This window comes from Amphimedon queenslandica, unplaced genomic scaffold (genome assembly GCF_000090795.2).
Source record: "Amphimedon queenslandica unplaced genomic scaffold, v1.1 AMPQUscaffold_13437, whole genome shotgun sequence".
NCBI lineage: Eukaryota > Metazoa > Porifera > Demospongiae > Haplosclerida > Niphatidae > Amphimedon > Amphimedon queenslandica.
This window is the reverse complement of record NW_003546327.1, coordinates 24,876-43,343: the sequence shown is the minus strand read 5'-3', so window position 1 is coordinate 43,343 and position 18,468 is coordinate 24,876. Positions and strand designations below refer to the sequence as shown.

Sequence of the window (18,468 nt, the reverse complement as noted above, 5' to 3'; positions counted from 1 at the left end):
TGTTGATATTGAAGGGGATTCACTCGATGAAGCCAGTGATTGTAATGAGGAAGAGCATCCCATTGTGAAGAAGAGTAAGAGAAAGAAAAATGAAGCAAAGAAGAAACTGAGCGATCAAGAAAAACCTTCCAATTCTAACAACGACCTTCCTACTGGCACTTATCACAAAGACACAGAGCCTCCCTCTAAAAAACTTAGCCGGACGATTTCAGACGAAGAGTCCACATCTTCACTATACTATTTATCACCACCTTACAACATGGAGGACAGTGGAGGAGGAAGAGGAAGCTTTAGTCCTACAAGAGAGACTGATCTTGCTCACAGCCCACTATTTGAGAAACTTTCACCATTATTAAACATAAATGAAGACGAAGCCTCAAGTTATTCTGCTACTTCTCCATTATCAAAGGGGACTTTCTCTCCCAGCTGTCAGGCAGCGTTAGAGGCTAATAATACTTTATCATCGCCAGTTCCCACTAACTTCATTGATTCTCTCCTTTCTCCTACCTCGTGCAGCCCAGTCGCTCCATCAAAAACTATCAAACGCTCCAGTAGCCATGAAATCGGATCGAATCATTCGTCTTCGCCACATTCAAAAGTCTTGCTCCTTCTCTCTCGAGTCTCTCATCTGCACGACTGTCAGCCTATACTAGCAAGTGTTGATGTCCTCTCTGTCATTATGGACTATTACCTTACGATGAACCTCAAGGATGGACATTGTTTTAAAGTCCTTTCTCGTCTCTTCTCTAATCCTCACTGCTTCCAGGACTGTCTTGTCACGCTGGCCCCCTCAATGTTGTTCCACCATATGATCATGACTGATGACAATGGAGGAGTAACTAATGCACAATGTAATGCTACAAGTTATGACAGGAGAATTGCTACCAGTAATACTCAATCTACTTCATATCAAAGAGCTATGGGCTACCCATCTCCTCCAATAGGAGATTTGTCTAATATGAGGCTATCAGAGAAGGTCCAGCATAGAGGTGAGTTGAAACTCTTCTCTGGTTAGTTTACCCTTTAATCTCCATAGGGAGTTCATCTACTTTCCAAACTGCAGCACCAGGGAACCAACCTTTATTATTAGGGGACCAATCTCCAGTTGGGGGTTAGTTTTAAGGGTCTGGTATTATTAAATTTTATTTATTTTTACGAATATTTCTTCCATTAGTGGGTCAATCAGTGAAGGATCTCTGTGTCCAGTTATTAGAGAAGCTGTCAAGAGTTGCCGAGTCACCGTACGGTCAGGGAGTCATAGCTCACATGCTCCTTAGAGGCGATGAGAGAGACGTAATGGCTGGAAGCTTGGGACTCATCCTCTTAGAAAAGTACATTACATGTACATGTACATTAAACTTATGTCTTCATGTATTCACAATAGGTCTCATTCCATCTGTCACAAGATGCTCACTGAATATGGCGGACTCCATAACCTCCTCTGCTTATCGAAAGGTCAGCTGCTGACCACTCAATGCAGCTGTAGCCAGAACACCTCAACTATTGAAGATACGGAATTAAAAGAACTTACTCCTTCTCCTCCCCTTCCCTCGTCAAAAGTCTCAGACCAAGAAACACTTACTCAGTTAATGGCCATTGATACTCTACTGTATCTTGGTAGTCAGTATCGCAAGTGTCCTTCTAGGAAAAGGAGACATAGTGCAATAGAGAGACGATCTTCAGCGACGCTACCACTACCAATTAAAGCCGGAACTATTTCTCCTCCTCCCTTGTCTTCCCCGCTTTGTCTTTATAGAGATTTCGATCACTGGCCTTTTGACACATGCATAATACTTGATGATGGAACCATGTTCCCTGTTCATAGGAGAGTTCTTGTGGAGTCTTCGGAGGTTTTTTCTGTAATGCTCTCGGGATGTTATAAAGAATCTACCGACAGTTCAGTCAGCCTTCACTCTGTTTGTCCGTCTTCCTTTAGATCTCTCGTTCATCATGCTTATGGGTGTGGCTCTCATTGCTGGGGGCGTGTCAGCGAGAAGGAAGCCATTGATGAACATTATGATGATGAAGTTATCGACGAGATTGTGGCTTCTATCAAAGAGAAGGAGGGACAAGAGAGAGGGAAGCATCTCCTACGTGTCTTAATCTCTGCCAATCAGTTCTTCATGTGCTCATTGCTAACAGCTGCACAAGAGTCCTTCATGCTTTATCTGTCTCCCAAAAACGTCACTCCTCTATTCTTGTTTTCTCAGCTGCATCAGTGTTCTTTACTGTCTGATGCTACAGTTCAGTTACTGGTTGGACGTGGTCCTGGATTTTGTCAGTCAGAGTCTTTTCTTAGGCTAGTAAGATCAATCGAGTGTGATGAATTTCTAAGTACTATTACGACAGTTTTTCATCAAAAATAACAACTTGAATATTTTTTAATTAAAAAAAATCAACCATTTTTGTATTAGAAATTGTACAATTTTTAATTCCAGAATTTAATGATTGCGCATGTACATGTATCAGACATCATGGGGTAATAGTAACAGTAATATATTACATATACTTTGCCCTCATGGCTGTTACATTATAGTAATAATTATTTAATTGTTCATTTTGTGCCATTGTTCTGGTGTATATGTCTTCTGTGAAAAAGCATGTAGTAGTTTGATCTCTTCTGAAAGAATCCCGTTCACTAATCTGTGTCTCTCCAAAAGGGGCTTGTCTTTGAATTTCTCTGAGACGATTAATACCTCAAAGCTCTTTCCACAGCCTCCAGAAATATCTTTTAGTTCCTGAAGTAAAGAACAAGTATTTACTCAAAAACCAAGTGTATGACCCACAGAACTTATTAGATATTATATGTTATCACAGAGCTTACTATATGTGTAGGTTCTAACTGATCAGTTAATTTTTTCTTTATTTCCAACTCAAGCTCTGTTTCGGCCGCCATTTTATCGGATGTGACGTCACAATTAGACTGCCCCTCCCTCTAATCTCGCACTGCCATAAATTGAGGTGCAGGTTGTCGCTCCAGCCAAAAAAATCATCATAAAGACAGTGAAGACCCGACTTTCCTTCTATTTCTGTGAAATCACATTAAAGTGAGTATTTTAAAAATATACTAGTACTAAATTTACTATTATTCTGCGTGTTATTTATCAGTTCGCATCACTGAAAACCAAGTCACCCAAAACTGAGCCATCCTTATAGCTAGCTAGCTATAGTGTGAATTAAGACCATATAAAATTGTGTTATATACATCTGAGAACTAGCTAGCTATTAGAGGTTGTCAGCTTGTTGTGGTTGTGGTGTGACTGGTTTATAATTACCTATTCATGCATTCACTACCCATTACTGTTCATTACTAAGGCATGCACTACTGATAGCCTACATGCATTAGTAGTGGCTTGTGAGTTTACGGCTTGTCCTATTAGCACTAAATCATGACACCTGGTACTACTCATTCTCTCAGTATAAGACTGTGTAGTAGGTAGTAACTGTTAATCTAATTTACTGGAGGCTGTTATTGCATTTGTTCCGCAATAACAATGCCAACCGGGTCCTCCTATGTATACAAAAAGAATATAGGGAATTATGCATGTAAATAAACATAGTTTATAAATATGATGGTAGATTTACCATTTAAGGCTCTAGGTAAAACAATAGGTTTGTTTGTTGTTTATGTAAGACGCATGATCATATCTTGGCTAATAGTTACTCATGCACTTTACTTAGCTGCCCATGCAGTGCTAATGGTGTTGATAAGAATAACTGAGTGACCGGGTTAATGATACAGTCAATGTTTACCCAACAGCATTAAGAGCATAGTGATAGATTGACTCATCTCTACTGGTAACACCTGCACAATATGGAATGCTATGCAGCCTCACTGCATTACAACAAACTTTTATATTACTGGTACATGTTACATCTTATAGTCCGGCCTTTGATCCACTTATTTTATGCTACATGTATTATGTGATCAAGGATACAATTCTCATCCTCTCACTATTTGAACCAAGTAATTTTATGCTTATCTATCTATACAGTAGTAAGGACTATCTAAATCTTATGGGTAGGCTTAATGATCCACGAGTCCTTTGAAGTTGTTACTGATAGTTCAAAGTATGCATGCTATAGGATGTCAGAATATCCTATTTGAATATTATAGTTGCAACACACACTGCATGTGCTTATGTTTTCTGGCATGTGTTCATAAAATGGGACAAACATCCTGTCAGTGATTGACATAGAATGTCGTGTTATGCATTAGTGCACACAACACAAAAATGACTTTACTATTTGAACTCATTCTTTCCATTATTGGAGTTTGCATTGACTGCAGCGCCTAAAACTTGGCCACAGATTTTCCTAGACAGCCAGCAAGTCTCCCCTTCATTTTGTTATTATTTTTGGCAGCATCTGAGTGTACATCCTCTTTAATAATTGGCTTCGAGTTCAAAAACAAGTACCTGAATTATATATACACACAAAACATCATATTTACTATAAACATTGTCACAATATTGGATAACCACAGTAACACTATTGTAGACTGCATGTTTACATGTGATAAAAGTTATCATCACAAAATTTTCATTATGCCTATGCATAATAATAAAGTCACAATAAGAAATTGTGTGTAAGAAATTGTTATGTATAAATACATGTTTATGACTCTTGTAGCTAATAGTGTAATTGTTTTTATTCCACTTTCTTCTTTGTAGTTAAAATGAATAACACGACCAATGGTGATTTCCTCCAAGACGTAGAGTCCTTTCTCTATACTCCATTAGGACTAGGAGCCTTAGCCGGAGCTACTGCTCTCCTCACTTCATGTCTGTGGCTTATCTGCTGCAGTGTTGCCTGCTGCTGTATAAAATGGCGGAACAAAAGACGCGAAAGTGGGACAATAGAGGCTGGAGCTGATCTCAAGTACATGACATGTACAGAGTTTCGGCCACCGCATTATTCGTCTGCTACATCTACTGAGAATGGCTATCATAGTAACGCAGGGACTCTGTCTTCGTTGAATCGTCACGACGCTCTTGCAATTCACTCTTCAATGGATGCCATTTTAAATTAATAATGATTATTGTTGTGTTTGTGACTCTCTGTTCAATTATACCCATTTTGTTCTCTTGGAAGATATCCCGGCAGTCTTGTTATATTGTTCTTATCCATGGACTCCATAGTATCTATGGTTTGTCATTAAAACTGTGTTATTTATCATCATATTAATACCAAAACTGATTTATTTTACAATGCTTGTTTGGCAATCAAATAGCTCTCATAATTTCCCAAATACATTCACCAATTCCCATCAAAAAACAAGAAATACTACAGAGAGAGTATGCGAGGTTTTACGAAGTATTAAATATCCCCCGACCCCGTACCAGCCAAGCGTCGGTATGACGCTATAACCCACGTGTAGTCCCATTATCAATATGGCTACCACTCCTTACCTATTTGTGGATGTATTTCTCGATATCTCGAAAGAGATCAGCCTCTCACTCCTGTTCATCTGTTCTATTGTGCTCTTGGCTTCCTTTTACTGGTTATATCGTAGACCAAGCCTCCCCAGTAAAGTATGAAGAAGGATTTGATGATGTTAGCCCTTTTATAATGTCTGATAATGATAGGTTAAAAGGACTGGACCGCTCTCAGTTAGAGTCCTTTATGCTTCTCAGACTGGTACTGGGAAAGTAAGGCTATTGAAGGAGTTGTGTCCATTATATTATGTTTTGTTTTAGCGTTTTGCTGAGCAGTTAATGAGTGAGATCAAATTAAGAGGTTTTCATTGCTCAGTCTCTGATGTCAGCCATATTGATCCTGACGAGGAATTCACCACCCCAGAACTCTCCCCTCGTAGTCTGTATGTATTTTTAATCTCGACTTATAGTGAAGGGTTTCCGCCTGACTCCGCCCGCTGGGTTTTCCAGTGGTTAAGAGAGTCAGTTGACGACTGTCGAGTATCAAAGTCCCTTCTCTCTGGTCTGTGTTTTGCCGTGTTTGGGTGTGGCAACTCACTTTATAAAGATCATTATAATATGGTAAGTGGAACAACTAATAATGTTAATACTTAATATATGCATGTGTATATTTTAAATGCTGTATTCATAAGTTGCAATTTACTTTATGTTGTCTATAATGTACATGTACATACATATTTTAATTCTCTCTCCTATATTGCAGGCTGCTAAAAACCTGTTTGACTGGTTGGTTCAGTTATCTGCTAAGAGTGTCTGCCAGTTAGGACTGGGAGATGCCAACGTCTCTCAGAGTGAACACGGAGGTGTGGCCTATTCAGTCACATGACATTACTTTCAATGCTTTGTAGGTCTGTCAAACGATTTTGCTGCTTGGAAGAATCAATTTTTGGAGTCACTCGAGAGATTGAGGTAAGAACGAGAACAGAATTGCGAGAATGAGTCCATGCAACAGAATAGGAATGAGTCTGATGAGAACAGAACCAAAGCCTCGGATCATAACTCAAAATTTTATTCTAACCAGAATGGGAATGAGTCCAGACAGGATGGGTCTGAGTCTTTGCGTGGCGTCTCGTATGAAGAAGATTTAGATGGTAGCAGTACTGATGACGAGGGGGTGGGGTCAGAAGATGATGTGGTTGATGTTGAAGATATCGGAGATATGATGGTTAAAATGAAGAAAGCTTCGGCTGATAATAAGAGACAGAATGAAAAGAAGAAAAGAGAAATGGTGACACCTGAAATCAGACAGTCACTGACAAAACAAGGTAGATCATTATGTTTTATTTTAAAAGACTCGATCACTACACACACTGTAATCTAACTTGAAGTACATTTAATAATGTAGACTGTAGCAATTTGGAGTTTTAAGTTTTTTGATTTGATTTTTAAAGTTTTAATGGATTTTTATAACACGTACAGTGTAGCACATACTACATGGCCTTTCTCCTTCTATTCTTTCTCTTTTATTATTTTCCCTCCTTCCCTCTCTCTCTCTCCCCCCCTCTCTCTTCCCCCTCTCTCCCCCCTCTCTCTCCAGGGTATCGTATCATTGGCAGTCACTCTGGTGTTAAATTGTGCCGCTGGACGAAATCAATGTTACGTGGGCGTGGCGGATGTTACAAACACTCCTTTTATGGTATAGAGAGCCATCGCTGTATGGAAACCACACCCAGTCTTGCCTGCGCCAACAAATGCGTGTTTTGTTGGAGGTACATACAAAACACACCCACTACCGCCCACACACTAATTTGTTTATTTCTTCCTATGCCGACCACAGTCTCATGATATCTTGTTGACTTTGTATGTCATCTTGTTTTAGTAATGTCCACCTTTATAGGGACAACTCCCTTTTACTCCTCCTACTCATTTCTATTTATACATATTTATTACGTCATGCTAATGTTTCTATTTATAGACACCATACTAATCCTGTTGGTACGGAATGGGTATGGCCCATGGATGGTCCCGAGAGGATTGCACAGGAAGCACTGGCTAACCATTATCAGATGATAAAGGAATATAGAGGTAAGTACATGTGTCAGCACTTTATGAATAAATAATATTACTGGTAATATACTATGTAGTTGAGGGTCAAAAATAAGCTGGTAAGCACGAATGACCACTTCAGAATATTCTGTAAAATTTTTATTAAAGAAATCAAAAATACAAAAACATAGAACATACTAATTAATGCATGTGGTGTGTTAGTTCAACATTTGATAATGTGTTAAAATGTAAGTATGTCACTCATGTACATCTAGAGTATGTATATACAGCAAATTATTGTTTTGTGCATATGGCAAATAATACTGTATTTAATAATACATGTACAATGTAATTCGTTATTGTTAATAATACTCAAGTGGCTTCGAGAGGCTAAAGGTATCAATTTTTCCAACAAGAGGAGACCATTTCCCAGTCCCTGGATGGAACGACCCCTGGGGGTCCTTGCAATGATAATTACCAATGCCACTCACATAAACATCATTGAATGGATTAGCAACGTCAAGGATAGAAGGAACTTCTGCTGGGGTATAAGTACGCTCTCGTTGCTGTTTTTTGTCATATACAACATCTACTCCATTTGATGATGATATAAGAGTGAATCTGTTTCCAAGAAGAGATTGGAACTCTTCATGTGTGAGGCGATATGTCCAGTCATAATAGCCATCATTCCACTTGATGCTGCCAAAAAAAATTAATGACACATATCACATAATATCACATATTATTGTACTTACTTTATTTTCTCGTGATTGTGTATCATTGATTTCAATTCTCTCTCAATTGACTGGATGCTCTTGTCTTTGCTCTTTTCATAAGCTTTTATCATCAATAGTCCAAGGAGGTATGACTTTGGCCTGCCTACAGCATCCTGTCCTTTTGGCCAGTGAAGGTTCCTCCAGGCCTTGAAACGCTTAATGTATTCCTTCACCTACATTATATGATGTGATTGTAGTCATGTGATAGTCATGTGACTGACCTCATTCGGCTGCTCTTTAAAGAACTTGACCTGCCATTTGGCTGCACTACAAGAAAATCTAAACCAAATCCGAAACTAATACAAGTGTGTGTTTCTAAAACTTACTTCATTTTGTCTTTTTTGTCTTTGCCTTCAAGAAAGCGATGGAATGGGTCTGGGTCCTCCCAGTATGGACTGGGCAATAGATCAACATCAATAACTCCATTGAGTTTAAATTGAAGAGAAAATGAAGTCTTGTTGACGTAGACATATGCTTCTGGCAACCTTCTCCTCAGGAAGACATCCAACCTGTCTAGAATATTGTCCACTCCAATCTCTAACACAACTTCAGGATCAATATCTGGAGGGGAAAAGGCTTATAAAGCAGCTGGTATATTAGTGAGTGGATTATACCTCTTGAGTAGAGGACCAGGTCTAAGTCAAAGTCACCAGGAATGGCTGTACCGTGACCTAAGGAACCTCCTTTTATGATCTCAGCTGGAGTCAGTCTCGTGTCCTCTTTAAGATATTGCTACAGTTAAGGATAGACAATTGAATCAATTGATAGTAGTTAAAGTAAGAAGACAGGAGACATATAGGAAGTCTTAAAAAGTAGTATTATTAGATAAACTTTTCTCTTACATGGAAAATCCTCACTAGTTCATCAACGTGTCTGTTAGCATCATTAATAGTAGCCATAATCTTTCTATTCTTCCTGATAAAAGACAGGCAGATAGACTGAAGCTGTGCTTTTACTTATATACCATATGGCATCATAGCATGATTGTGCATTTGTGTTGCATTGTGTCTTAGTGTTCTTTGAAGTAGCATTGTTCAGCATGACATATGAACTGTCCCTGGGAATTTTTTGTTAATTTATTCATAGCCTGATTCATTTAATTAATGGGAAATGCATTAATAGTTACTCATGAATAATTAATAATTCATTATTTTGTTAAAATAAACTCAGTAATAGTTATTATATAATATTATGTTGCTCACAATCACGAATGACCACTTCAGAATATTCTATGAAATTATTATTAAATTAAGGCAACATAAAATAACTTGAAAGATACAAAACATTTGATATAATGTGTTAAAAGTGTCACTCGTGTACATGTGCAGTATGTAATGTATACATTTATATGAATGTGGCAAATGTGTAGTGTTATAATTATAATGATGCACAGTACATGTGCATGTACTGTGCATGTATATAGTTAGTTGTTGTAATATTCAAGCGGCTTCGAGAGGCTAAAAGTATCGATTTTTCCAACAAGAGGAGACCATTTCCCAGTCCCTGGATGGAACGACCCCTGGGGGTCCTTGCAATGATAATTACCGATACCACTCACATAAACATCATTGAATGGATTAGCAACGTCAAGGATAGAAGGAACTTTTTGTGGGTAATAATTACGCTGGCGTTGCTGTTTGTTGTCATAAACAACATCTACTCCGTTTGATGAAGATATAAGAGTGAATCTGTTTCCAAGAAGAGATTGGAATTCTTCTCTTGTGAGGCGATATGTCCAGTCATAATAGCCATCGTTCCACTTGATACTAACAAAAAATAAATGACATTTTTTATATTATCACATACATTGTACTTACTCTATTTTCTCGTGATTGCGTATCATTGATTTCAATTCTCTCTCTATTGACTGGATGCTCTTGTCTTTGCTCTTTTCATAAGCTCTTATCATCAATAGTCCAAGGAGATACGACTTGGGCCTGCCTACAGCATCCTGTCCTTTTGGCCAGTGAAGGTTCCTCCAGGCCTTGAAACGCTTAATGTACTCTTTCACCTATCATGTGATAGTCATGTGATATTAGTGTATGTAGTCATGTGATAGTCATATGATTATTATAGTTTACATGTTACTAAAGACTCACCTCATTTGGCTGCTCCTTAAAGAACTTAACCTGCCATTTGGCTGCACTGCAAGAAAATCTAAGCGAAAACTTAAAATCATACATTTCTAAGACTTACTTCATTCTTTCTTTTTCTCCTTTGTCTTCAAGGAAGCGATGGAATTGGTCTGGGTCCTCCCCCCAGTATGGACTGGGCAATAGATCAACATCAATAACTCCATTGAGTTTAAATTGAAGAGAAAATGAAGTCTTTTTGACATGGACATATGCTTCTGGCAACCTTCTCCTCAAAAAGACATCCAACCTGTCTAGAATATTGTCCACTCCAATCTCTAACACAACTTCAGGATCAATATCTGGAGGGAAAAAGGTTTATAAACCAGCTGGTATGGTCAATATTAGGTTATGCTATACCTCTTGAGTAGAGAACCAAGTCTAAATCAAAGTCGCCAGGAATGGCTGTACCATGACCTAAGGAACCTCCTTTTATTATCTCAGCTGGAGTCAGCCTTGTGTCCTCTTTAAGATATTGCTACAGTTAAGGATAGAAAGAATTAGCTCATTAGGGAGGTCATTCAATTTTACAAACTAGTACACTCTAACTCCATTTCTCTTACATGGAATGTCCTCACAAGCTCATCCACACATCTGTTAGCATAGTCTATAGTAGCCATCTTGTTTATATTCCTGGTAGAAGACTGATTGACTCAGTTAGACTGAGCTAGTGTGTGTCGTTATATAGCATAGCATGACGGTGCATTAGTGTTTAGTGTTGCTGTTACATTGTGTCCTTATGTTCTATGAAGCAGTGCCTGTCAGCATCTCTTGTAAACTATCCCTGGGAAATTCCATGTTAATTTTATTCATAGTCTGATTTTATTTAATTAATGGGAAATGCATTAATAGTTACTCATGAATAATTAATAATTTCCCATGCATTACAATGACACATCCCCATTACCTTGTATTCTCTCTCCCTCCCTCTCTCCTCCTCTCTCTCTCTCCCTCTCTCTCTCTCTCTCCCTCTTAAGGTGTTCCAGGTGTAAGAGGAGAGAGGCTAGCTGAGGGAATGAAGGTCAAGCATTGTGCTCTCTCGCTGGTGGGAGAGCCCATCATGTATCCAGAGATTAATAAACTGATTGGGTTACTACACGAGAAAAAGATCTCAACATTTCTAGTCACTAATGCTCAGTTCCCTGACGCTATAAGGTAACGGTTCTAACAGGCACCAGGTAACATTTAAATAATAAAGAGAATGTTAAGAATTGCTGCAGCTGCAATACTTATACTGTATCTACTAGTAAGACTTTCTGTTTCATATAACATTATGTTAACTATGACATCTTTCACTTTCATCTGAAGATGGTGTTCCTTTCAATCTACATGTACATGTATATGCATGTATGGTATGTTAGTTAGGGGCCGCTTTAAGTGGACTTATTCTTTTACTCACTGTATTGTAGTATTATAATACTCACTGTAGTACTGGCAGGTCTAAAGTATACTATACCTATGCTTATTTCATTTTTAATTTTTTGTCTTTGCTCCCTCCCCCCTCTCTCTCTCTCTCTCCCTCTCTCTCTCTCTCTTTCTCTCTCTCTCCCTCTCTCTCTCTCTCTTCCTCTCAGAACACTAAGTCCGGTCACTCAGTTATATGTTAGTGTTGATGCCAGTACTAAGGAGAGTCTTAAGAAGATTGATCGTCCGTTGTTCAAGGACTACTGGTCCCGCTTCATTGATAGTCTCAAAGCTTTAGCTGATAAGGTTAATAAGCTTTAAAATCAACCCAAACTTTTATTACATTTTTTGGTACATATTGATGCCCTTATGCTATGTAGAAAGTTTGAGCTCATTTTTAATCAAAATTAGATTTTTTTTACAAATTTTTCAAGTTGCTCCAAAGCCAGGCCAAAGTCCCTGTACTACAGTATATAGGTTATAACAATAGTCTAATGGTTATGGTATGACAATAGATCATTTACTGTGTTGGTTATTGTGGAGTGTTGATGTTTATTGGAGACATAACATGTAACATAATCTTGTCTTACGTAGCTCCCCCGTCCCACTGCTATATTGAGCTAATGATAGCTTCATACTTGTCATTATTCCATTAAAGTTATTTGCAAGCATTCAATTATGCTTATAACCTAGGTATGTACTGTAAATGTATTTATTATTCTGCATTAATTAGCTTTGTAAAAACCTCAGTATTATTATCATTATTATTATTATCATTATTTATTTATTTATTATTATCATTATTATTATTATCATTATTTATTTATTTATTATTATCATTATTATTATTATCATTATTATTATCATTATTATTATTATCATTTTTATTTATTTATTTATTTATTTATTGTTCAGGGCCAGAGGACCGTGTATAGGTTAACACTGGTCAAGCAGTGGAACACTGATGAACTGGAAGGATATGCTGAACTTGTGTCCCTAGGACAACCTGATTTCATTGAGATAAAAGTAATCAACATTATAAAGATCCTTTGGTTTAAAGTTTCCACTAAAATAAGCTTAAAACGACCCCAAATTTTTATTACATTTTTCAATGTCCTTATAATGTTACGTAGAAAGTTTCATCTCCATAATTCTCATGAATATTAATATTTTATTTTTATTTATTTTTTAGGGTGTGACGTATTGCGGTGAGTCCAAAGCCTCTTCCCTCACAATGGCTAATGTCCCATGGCATGATGAGGTACGGTCTATGAGCAAAAATACATGTACATGTACATGTATAATGAATGTAGTGTATAGTCACAATTATTGTTGACTCAAACTTTTAAGCAGTATTCACATACATGTGTGTATGTGTGTGTGTGTTCAGTTTATTCATGTCAATATTTACTGTCTTGTATATCAACACATCTTTTCATTATTATTATATAATCCTTGATCTGCTCACCTTTTGAACTAATGGTCACACAAGTAATGCTAGTCTATCTTTCATATCTTAGTATATTATTACTTAAAATAATTATATTTTTATGTGAACCAATTTTGGGGATATTTATACAGCTTTAAAAATATTATTGTTTATAGTAATCTACTAGTCTTTTCCTTGTTTATGATAGTTAAGGATTGTTTTCTAATTCCTACAGTGACATGGACCCAGTTCTATATGTACATGTATATCTAAATGTACCTGTATTATTATTACGTCATTGTTGTGTCTTTGTTTGTTTGTTGTTTATTTTGTTGTCTGTTTGTTTACAGGTACTAACGTTCGTCAAAGAGCTAGCCGATCTCCTCCCTGACTATGAAATGGCGTGTGAGCACGAGCACTCAAACTGTGTCCTCCTTTCTCACAGGAAGGTGGGGGATGTTCCAAATAAGGGCGCGACCATATATGGCTAGTAGTCTAGACTCTATTGGTTACAGACATTTTTGTGTTATTACCACTTGGCCTAATAATGGATGTATCTCAATAGACACTTTATGTTGTAATTCTCTCGTTTCTATTGTCTTTTACATGTGTACATGTACTTATTTTTAAAATTGATTATTTTCATTTTGTTTTATGTAGTTTTTCATTGATGGGAAGTGGCATACTTGGATTGACTATGACAAGTTTCATGAACTAGTAATTGATATACCAGCAGCAATTCTATCACTTCTTCCCTCCTCTGTCTCTCAATATCCTTAGAACACTCATTATAACGATACTGCTGGTTCAAAGTCCTTTACTGCACTGGATTACATGGCGGTTACTCCCAGCTGGTCTCTCATTGGTTCAGCTGAAAGAGGTTTTGATCCTGGAGAGACAAGATGGACTAGGAAGAGCAAGAGAAAGGCAGAAAGTGGCTGCTAATGGAGGCCTACCTTTAGCTGATTAAAAGCAAGTGATGGATTTACTTTAGCATTAATAGGAGTGCTGTTATTTTTGCTTGCAAAAAGAGCTAGTTGTTATTATTTTAGATATTTTTATTTTTGAATTAGGTTTGTGCGGTGAAGCAGCTATAGGTCTGATTCAACCAGAACTATGTTCATCCACTGATAGACACTTAATTTTTTGTCATTATTGTAATTTAAAATGAATCAACATCATAATTTCTAATTAAAAATTTGTTCCATAAAGGGATTTATAATTATCGTAATAAAAATACAATCTGAAACTAAATTCTTCTATAGAATTGCAGAAAATTACGCCCAATTTTCATTCACATCATGCTTCTCATACAAATTACAGCTGCTTCAGTACTTAAACCGGTTTGAGCCACTTACCTGATCCGGATAAACCGGTTTAAAACCGCATTGAAATATTCCATACTTCTAAACCGGTTCCAAACCGATTTGAGGGCAAAGTGTAAATGTTCACATCCGCTGGAGCATATGCCATAGGAGCGACAGGGAGACACGCGATCACAGTTTACAAAGCCTCCTCCATATAAAAGGTTAACTCTTCCATTTCTCTTCGCTATTTTACCCAAGCCATCATGAACTTTTCTCCTCGTAGAGTTTCCATGAGTGTCCGGCCCGCCCTCCACCTTCTACCGCTGGAGCTGAGGATAGCTTCCATTGGGAAGGATGACCTCCCGTCTTTCACTTACCCTCTCCTCCAAATGACCCTTGGGCTCCTGGGACAGCAGTCTTCATGCAGACAGTAAGAGAAAGAGTCATTCCTGCAATTGGTTATGAGTCTTTGCTTTGTTTTTGATAGGAATCATTTCTTTAGTTTCACTGAGACTAAAAATGACTATTCTCTCATTTTAGATAATGAACTATTTAAAGGTACGCTGTAGCAATCATTATCATTATTAAAAAACTTGAACACTTGCTTCTCTTTGCGCTATAATAGCAACACTGTGATATATTTGGACATTGCAATGGTGTCGCTGCTTGCAAAATTTACATAGAATAGTGTTGAGTGCTGCATAGCTGAGTCTTTAGTGGCCTTTATTGACAAACGTTATCAACATGACACTATTCAATATTGTGACACATACTTCACAGTAGAAGCAAATGATGTATTAGTTATATGTTATTGCATCAGCCACTATATCACTGCTTGTTTATGTAGACCCATATCCTTTCTAATAAAAGGAAGCAAGATCTCATATTCCAATTTATTATTTTATTATTATTTTATTGCTCCTGTCGTAGAACTCATCCAGTTCCCAGGCTCCGAAGCCTTACAAGTAGCTCCAGAGAGTTGGAGACCGCTCACTATTGAGGTGGGAGCTTTTGGGTCTCTGACGGGAATATCAAAACTAGTGGCGAGCGTCATAGGACCACTGGCAGATGAGGGGGTTTCTGTATTTTGTCTCTCAACGAATCAAGAGGATTACGTTATGGTAGGACCATCTTTTGACTCTCATTTACCTTCACTCTCTCTCTCTCTCTCTCTCTCTCTCTCTCTCTCTCTCTCTCTCTCTCTCTCTCTCTCTCTCTCTCTCTCTCTCTCTCTCTCTCTCTCTCTCTCTCTCTCTTTTAGGTAAAAGAGAAAGATCTATACAAGGCTATGACATGTCTTCATCCATGTTTCAAGCTGTTAGCAGAATTAGAACAAGACGTACAACTAATTGAAAACTTCTCTCACGATAACGTTCCCAACCAAATAAAAAATGGTGAGAGAGAGAGAGAGAGGTTTTGAAATATGTGTACATGTACAAGAGTTTAAAATCTTAAAATACATATTCATGGTGATAATGTGGTTTAGGGTTTACTCTCTTGTTGGTAGTGCCATGACAGGTTTTATCTGGCCTCTAAATGGCTATCAATACGTATACCATTCATGTGCAGGTGTGTGTTTGCAAGCTTAGAGGATTTTATGTTTGCATCCTTGAGCATTATCATTTTGTGGGTAGAGTATTTTAAAAGGATGGAGAGTGAGACAGAGAGCCTGCGATAGAAATTAAGGAGAGAGAGAGAGAGAGGAAGAGGGGGGGAGAGGGAGAGAGAGGAAGAGGGGACAAGGTGGATGAATTAGTTACAAAAAGTAACGAAAATTATGAAATTTGTCTTGCTACATATACAATACTCAAATTAGTTTTTTTGCTGAGTGTATACTTGCAAGTGAACTCCGTTGAGAGATTGAGGAAGGAAGAAGCAGAGGATATAGTACATGGTTAGGGATTAGTAAAGTGGCTAGGGAGCTTGTATTGAGGATACAGGGAGTATGCTCCTGTGGAATTTAAGACACTTTTGTTATTTCCTGTTGGAAGGCTCGTAATCACATTGGAAACTATGTTACTGTCACAATTGATGTTTTGTGGTTAGATGATGTCAGTCTTCATTTTATTGAATATTATTATATGCACTTACAGTGTACACTGTAGCATAATCCTCTTATAATATGCCAGTCAAAAATGACGAATATATGTTGCTCCAAAATTCTGAAAAGTTCCAAAAAATGGCTCCAAAATCACCCCAAATTTTTATTACATTTTCTGATACATATTGATGTCCTTATGCTGTGTAGAAAGTCTGAGGTGATTCCGACTTCAATTTTTCGAGTTACGGCCATTTTAAGAAAATGACAAAATTCTGAAAATTACCCTGTACTATAGCCCATGGTTTTTTCCAAAAAATGGCTCCGAAATCACTCCCAATTTTTATTAAATTTTCTGATACATATTGATGTCCTTATGCTGTGTAGAAAGTTTGAGCTGATTCCGACTCCAATTTTTTAGGTTACGGCCATTTTAAGAAAACGTCAAAAATCTGAAAAATACCCAAGGCTATAGTCCATGGTTTTTCCAAAAAATGGCTCCGAAATCACTCCCAATTTATATTACATTTTCTGATACATATTGATGTCCTTATACTGTGTAGAAAGTTTGAGCTGATTCCGACTTCAATTTTTCAGGTTACGGCCATTTTAAGAAAACGTCAAAAATCTGAAAAATACCCAAGGCTATAGTCCATGGTTTTTCCAAAAAATGGCTCCGAAATCACTCCCAATTTATATTACATTTTCTGATACATATTGATGTCCTTATACTGTGTAGAAAGTTTGAGCTGATTCCGACTTCAATTTTTCAAGTTACATGTATGTCCATTTTTAAAAGTTTTGAATTTTTGTATTTCATTGATTTTGGCCAAATTTTGTCAAAAACTCCCAGGAGAGAAATTTCCATATTAATTACATTTTAGTGCATAATCACGTAATATTATTTATTATTATTTTATATTCTCGTAGATCTCAATTATATTGAATTACCCTCCCCTCGGTCCATCACTCATCCTTTCACGTGTACAGCGTCAAAGTTTCACGTCTGCTCCATACTACCATCCACTCTTCCATCAATAGCTCAACCTCTCCTACAACTAATGTTCTACAATACAAGGTAAGGAGGAATTAATATACCGTATAATGCTTTAATTTGGCGGAGTTTTATTTTGGCGATTGGCGGTTTGCAAGCGGAATCGCCAATATTAAAACTGCCAATCATTAATGCGCATACTCAGTAATGCACGTGTACACAAAAACAGCCAAATTAAAAACCGCCAATTATAATTTTTTAGCAAAACCGCCAAAATAAAGTGCCGCCAAAATAAAGCGTTATACGGTACTAATAGTGTAATAGAAGAGTATTTTGAGGCCTAATTTTAGTGTGAATCTATCAAGAATAATGTGTTATTATACCTTAATTTTGTAACTTAAAAGTGTGTGTCTGTTAAGGTTTTGTGCCCTAAATATGCATATTTGCTGGTAATTATCGTCAAATTATGGTTCATTGTACTTTAGTGAGTAGCTTTGTGGTATTTGATTCCTTTAATTTGTTGTTACAGGTCAGATGACGTTTTCCTTTCCTTATCAATTATCAGTGATGACATATCAATGGTACTGGATGCCAGAGATATCGACAAGTTTCCGGAAGATTCCGTGTACAGCAGTGAAGCATATTGGAAAGTCATCACAATTGGAGACGGACCACTTGGATTTGGTAAGTATAATTATATTCTATTATCATTATATTTCCTTAAATTCAATCTCGCTGATACTATTAATTTCAAATGCTAAATTACTGGTACAACACAAGGGTCTAATAGTATTCAAAGGACAAAAACTAACATTTAAAGTTCGTGTCTATTTTTAACAGCTATATCCTAAATCCCTGAGTTTCTAAGCTTCCTCTACAACTAACTAACACATGAATTATTACTATCATGATACTGTGAATGCTTATTAAAAATTAGTAATATTCGAGGCCTAATATCATTTAC

At 37.2% G+C, this 18,468-nt stretch overlaps 6 protein-coding genes across 7 annotated transcripts in view; 3 read left to right on the top strand and 3 right to left on the bottom strand.

Moving 5' to 3' along the window:
• The first annotated feature begins 6 nt into the window (after positions 1 to 6).
• On the top strand, positions 7 to 2,433 carry LOC109581477 (uncharacterized). The gene is made up of 4 exons (XM_019995602.1): positions 7 to 989; positions 1,037 to 1,111; positions 1,175 to 1,331; positions 1,385 to 2,433. The coding sequence occupies exons 1-4, from the start codon at positions 260 to 262 to the stop codon at positions 2,364 to 2,366; spliced, it is 1,944 nt and encodes a 647-aa protein (XP_019851161.1). The 5' UTR covers positions 7 to 259; the 3' UTR covers positions 2,367 to 2,433.
• Positions 2,378 to 3,041, bottom strand: LOC109581480 (uncharacterized bolA-like protein C8C9.11). Its single transcript, XM_019995606.1, has 2 exons — positions 2,825 to 3,041; positions 2,378 to 2,738 (listed from the first exon to the last, which is right to left on the bottom strand). Exons 1-2 carry the CDS (start codon positions 2,894 to 2,896, stop codon positions 2,547 to 2,549), a joined length of 264 nt encoding a protein of 87 aa, XP_019851165.1. The 5' UTR covers positions 2,897 to 3,041; the 3' UTR covers positions 2,378 to 2,546.
• Positions 3,042 to 5,309: 2,268 nt separating this feature from the next.
• On the top strand, positions 5,310 to 14,407 carry LOC100633002 (S-adenosyl-L-methionine-dependent tRNA 4-demethylwyosine synthase-like). The gene is made up of 16 exons (XM_019995601.1): positions 5,310 to 5,534; positions 5,589 to 5,651; positions 5,700 to 5,999; positions 6,142 to 6,241; positions 6,287 to 6,347; positions 6,396 to 6,703; positions 6,976 to 7,147; positions 7,354 to 7,463; positions 11,310 to 11,487; positions 11,907 to 12,042; positions 12,652 to 12,762; positions 12,929 to 12,997; positions 13,516 to 13,614; positions 13,826 to 13,882; positions 13,946 to 14,137; positions 14,239 to 14,407. The coding sequence occupies exons 1-15, from the start codon at positions 5,394 to 5,396 to the stop codon at positions 14,108 to 14,110; spliced, it is 2,070 nt and encodes a 689-aa protein (XP_019851160.1). The 5' UTR covers positions 5,310 to 5,393; the 3' UTR covers positions 14,111 to 14,137; positions 14,239 to 14,407.
• Positions 7,574 to 9,148, bottom strand: LOC109581479 (uncharacterized). Its single transcript, XM_019995605.1, has 6 exons — positions 9,043 to 9,148; positions 8,815 to 8,932; positions 8,527 to 8,761; positions 8,422 to 8,479; positions 8,180 to 8,373; positions 7,574 to 8,123 (listed from the first exon to the last, which is right to left on the bottom strand). Exons 1-6 carry the CDS (start codon positions 9,097 to 9,099, stop codon positions 7,787 to 7,789), a joined length of 999 nt encoding a protein of 332 aa, XP_019851164.1. The 5' UTR covers positions 9,100 to 9,148; the 3' UTR covers positions 7,574 to 7,786.
• Positions 9,428 to 11,041, bottom strand: LOC109581478 (2'-5'-oligoadenylate synthase-like protein 2). The gene is made up of 6 exons (XM_019995604.1): positions 10,896 to 11,041; positions 10,693 to 10,810; positions 10,397 to 10,634; positions 10,300 to 10,357; positions 10,018 to 10,211; positions 9,428 to 9,966 (listed from the first exon to the last, which is right to left on the bottom strand). The coding sequence occupies exons 1-6, from the start codon at positions 10,950 to 10,952 to the stop codon at positions 9,624 to 9,626; spliced, it is 1,008 nt and encodes a 335-aa protein (XP_019851163.1). The 5' UTR covers positions 10,953 to 11,041; the 3' UTR covers positions 9,428 to 9,623.
• Positions 14,408 to 14,594: 187 nt separating the features above from the next.
• The window catches only part of LOC100631484 (GATS-like protein 2), a 5,740-nt gene continuing 1,866 nt past the window's right edge, over positions 14,595 to 18,468 (top strand). Inside the window, exons 1-7 of one of the 2 annotated variants that reach the window (XM_003386015.3) lie at positions 14,595 to 14,693; positions 14,756 to 14,902; positions 14,960 to 15,030; positions 15,403 to 15,593; positions 15,734 to 15,866; positions 17,441 to 17,588; positions 18,034 to 18,188. In XM_003386015.3, coding sequence (XP_003386063.1) covers positions 14,763 to 14,902; positions 14,960 to 15,030; positions 15,403 to 15,593; positions 15,734 to 15,866; positions 17,441 to 17,588; positions 18,034 to 18,188 — 838 coding nt within the window. In that variant the 5' untranslated portion in view covers positions 14,595 to 14,693; positions 14,756 to 14,762. The other variant, XM_019995603.1, reaches the window with a different exon arrangement.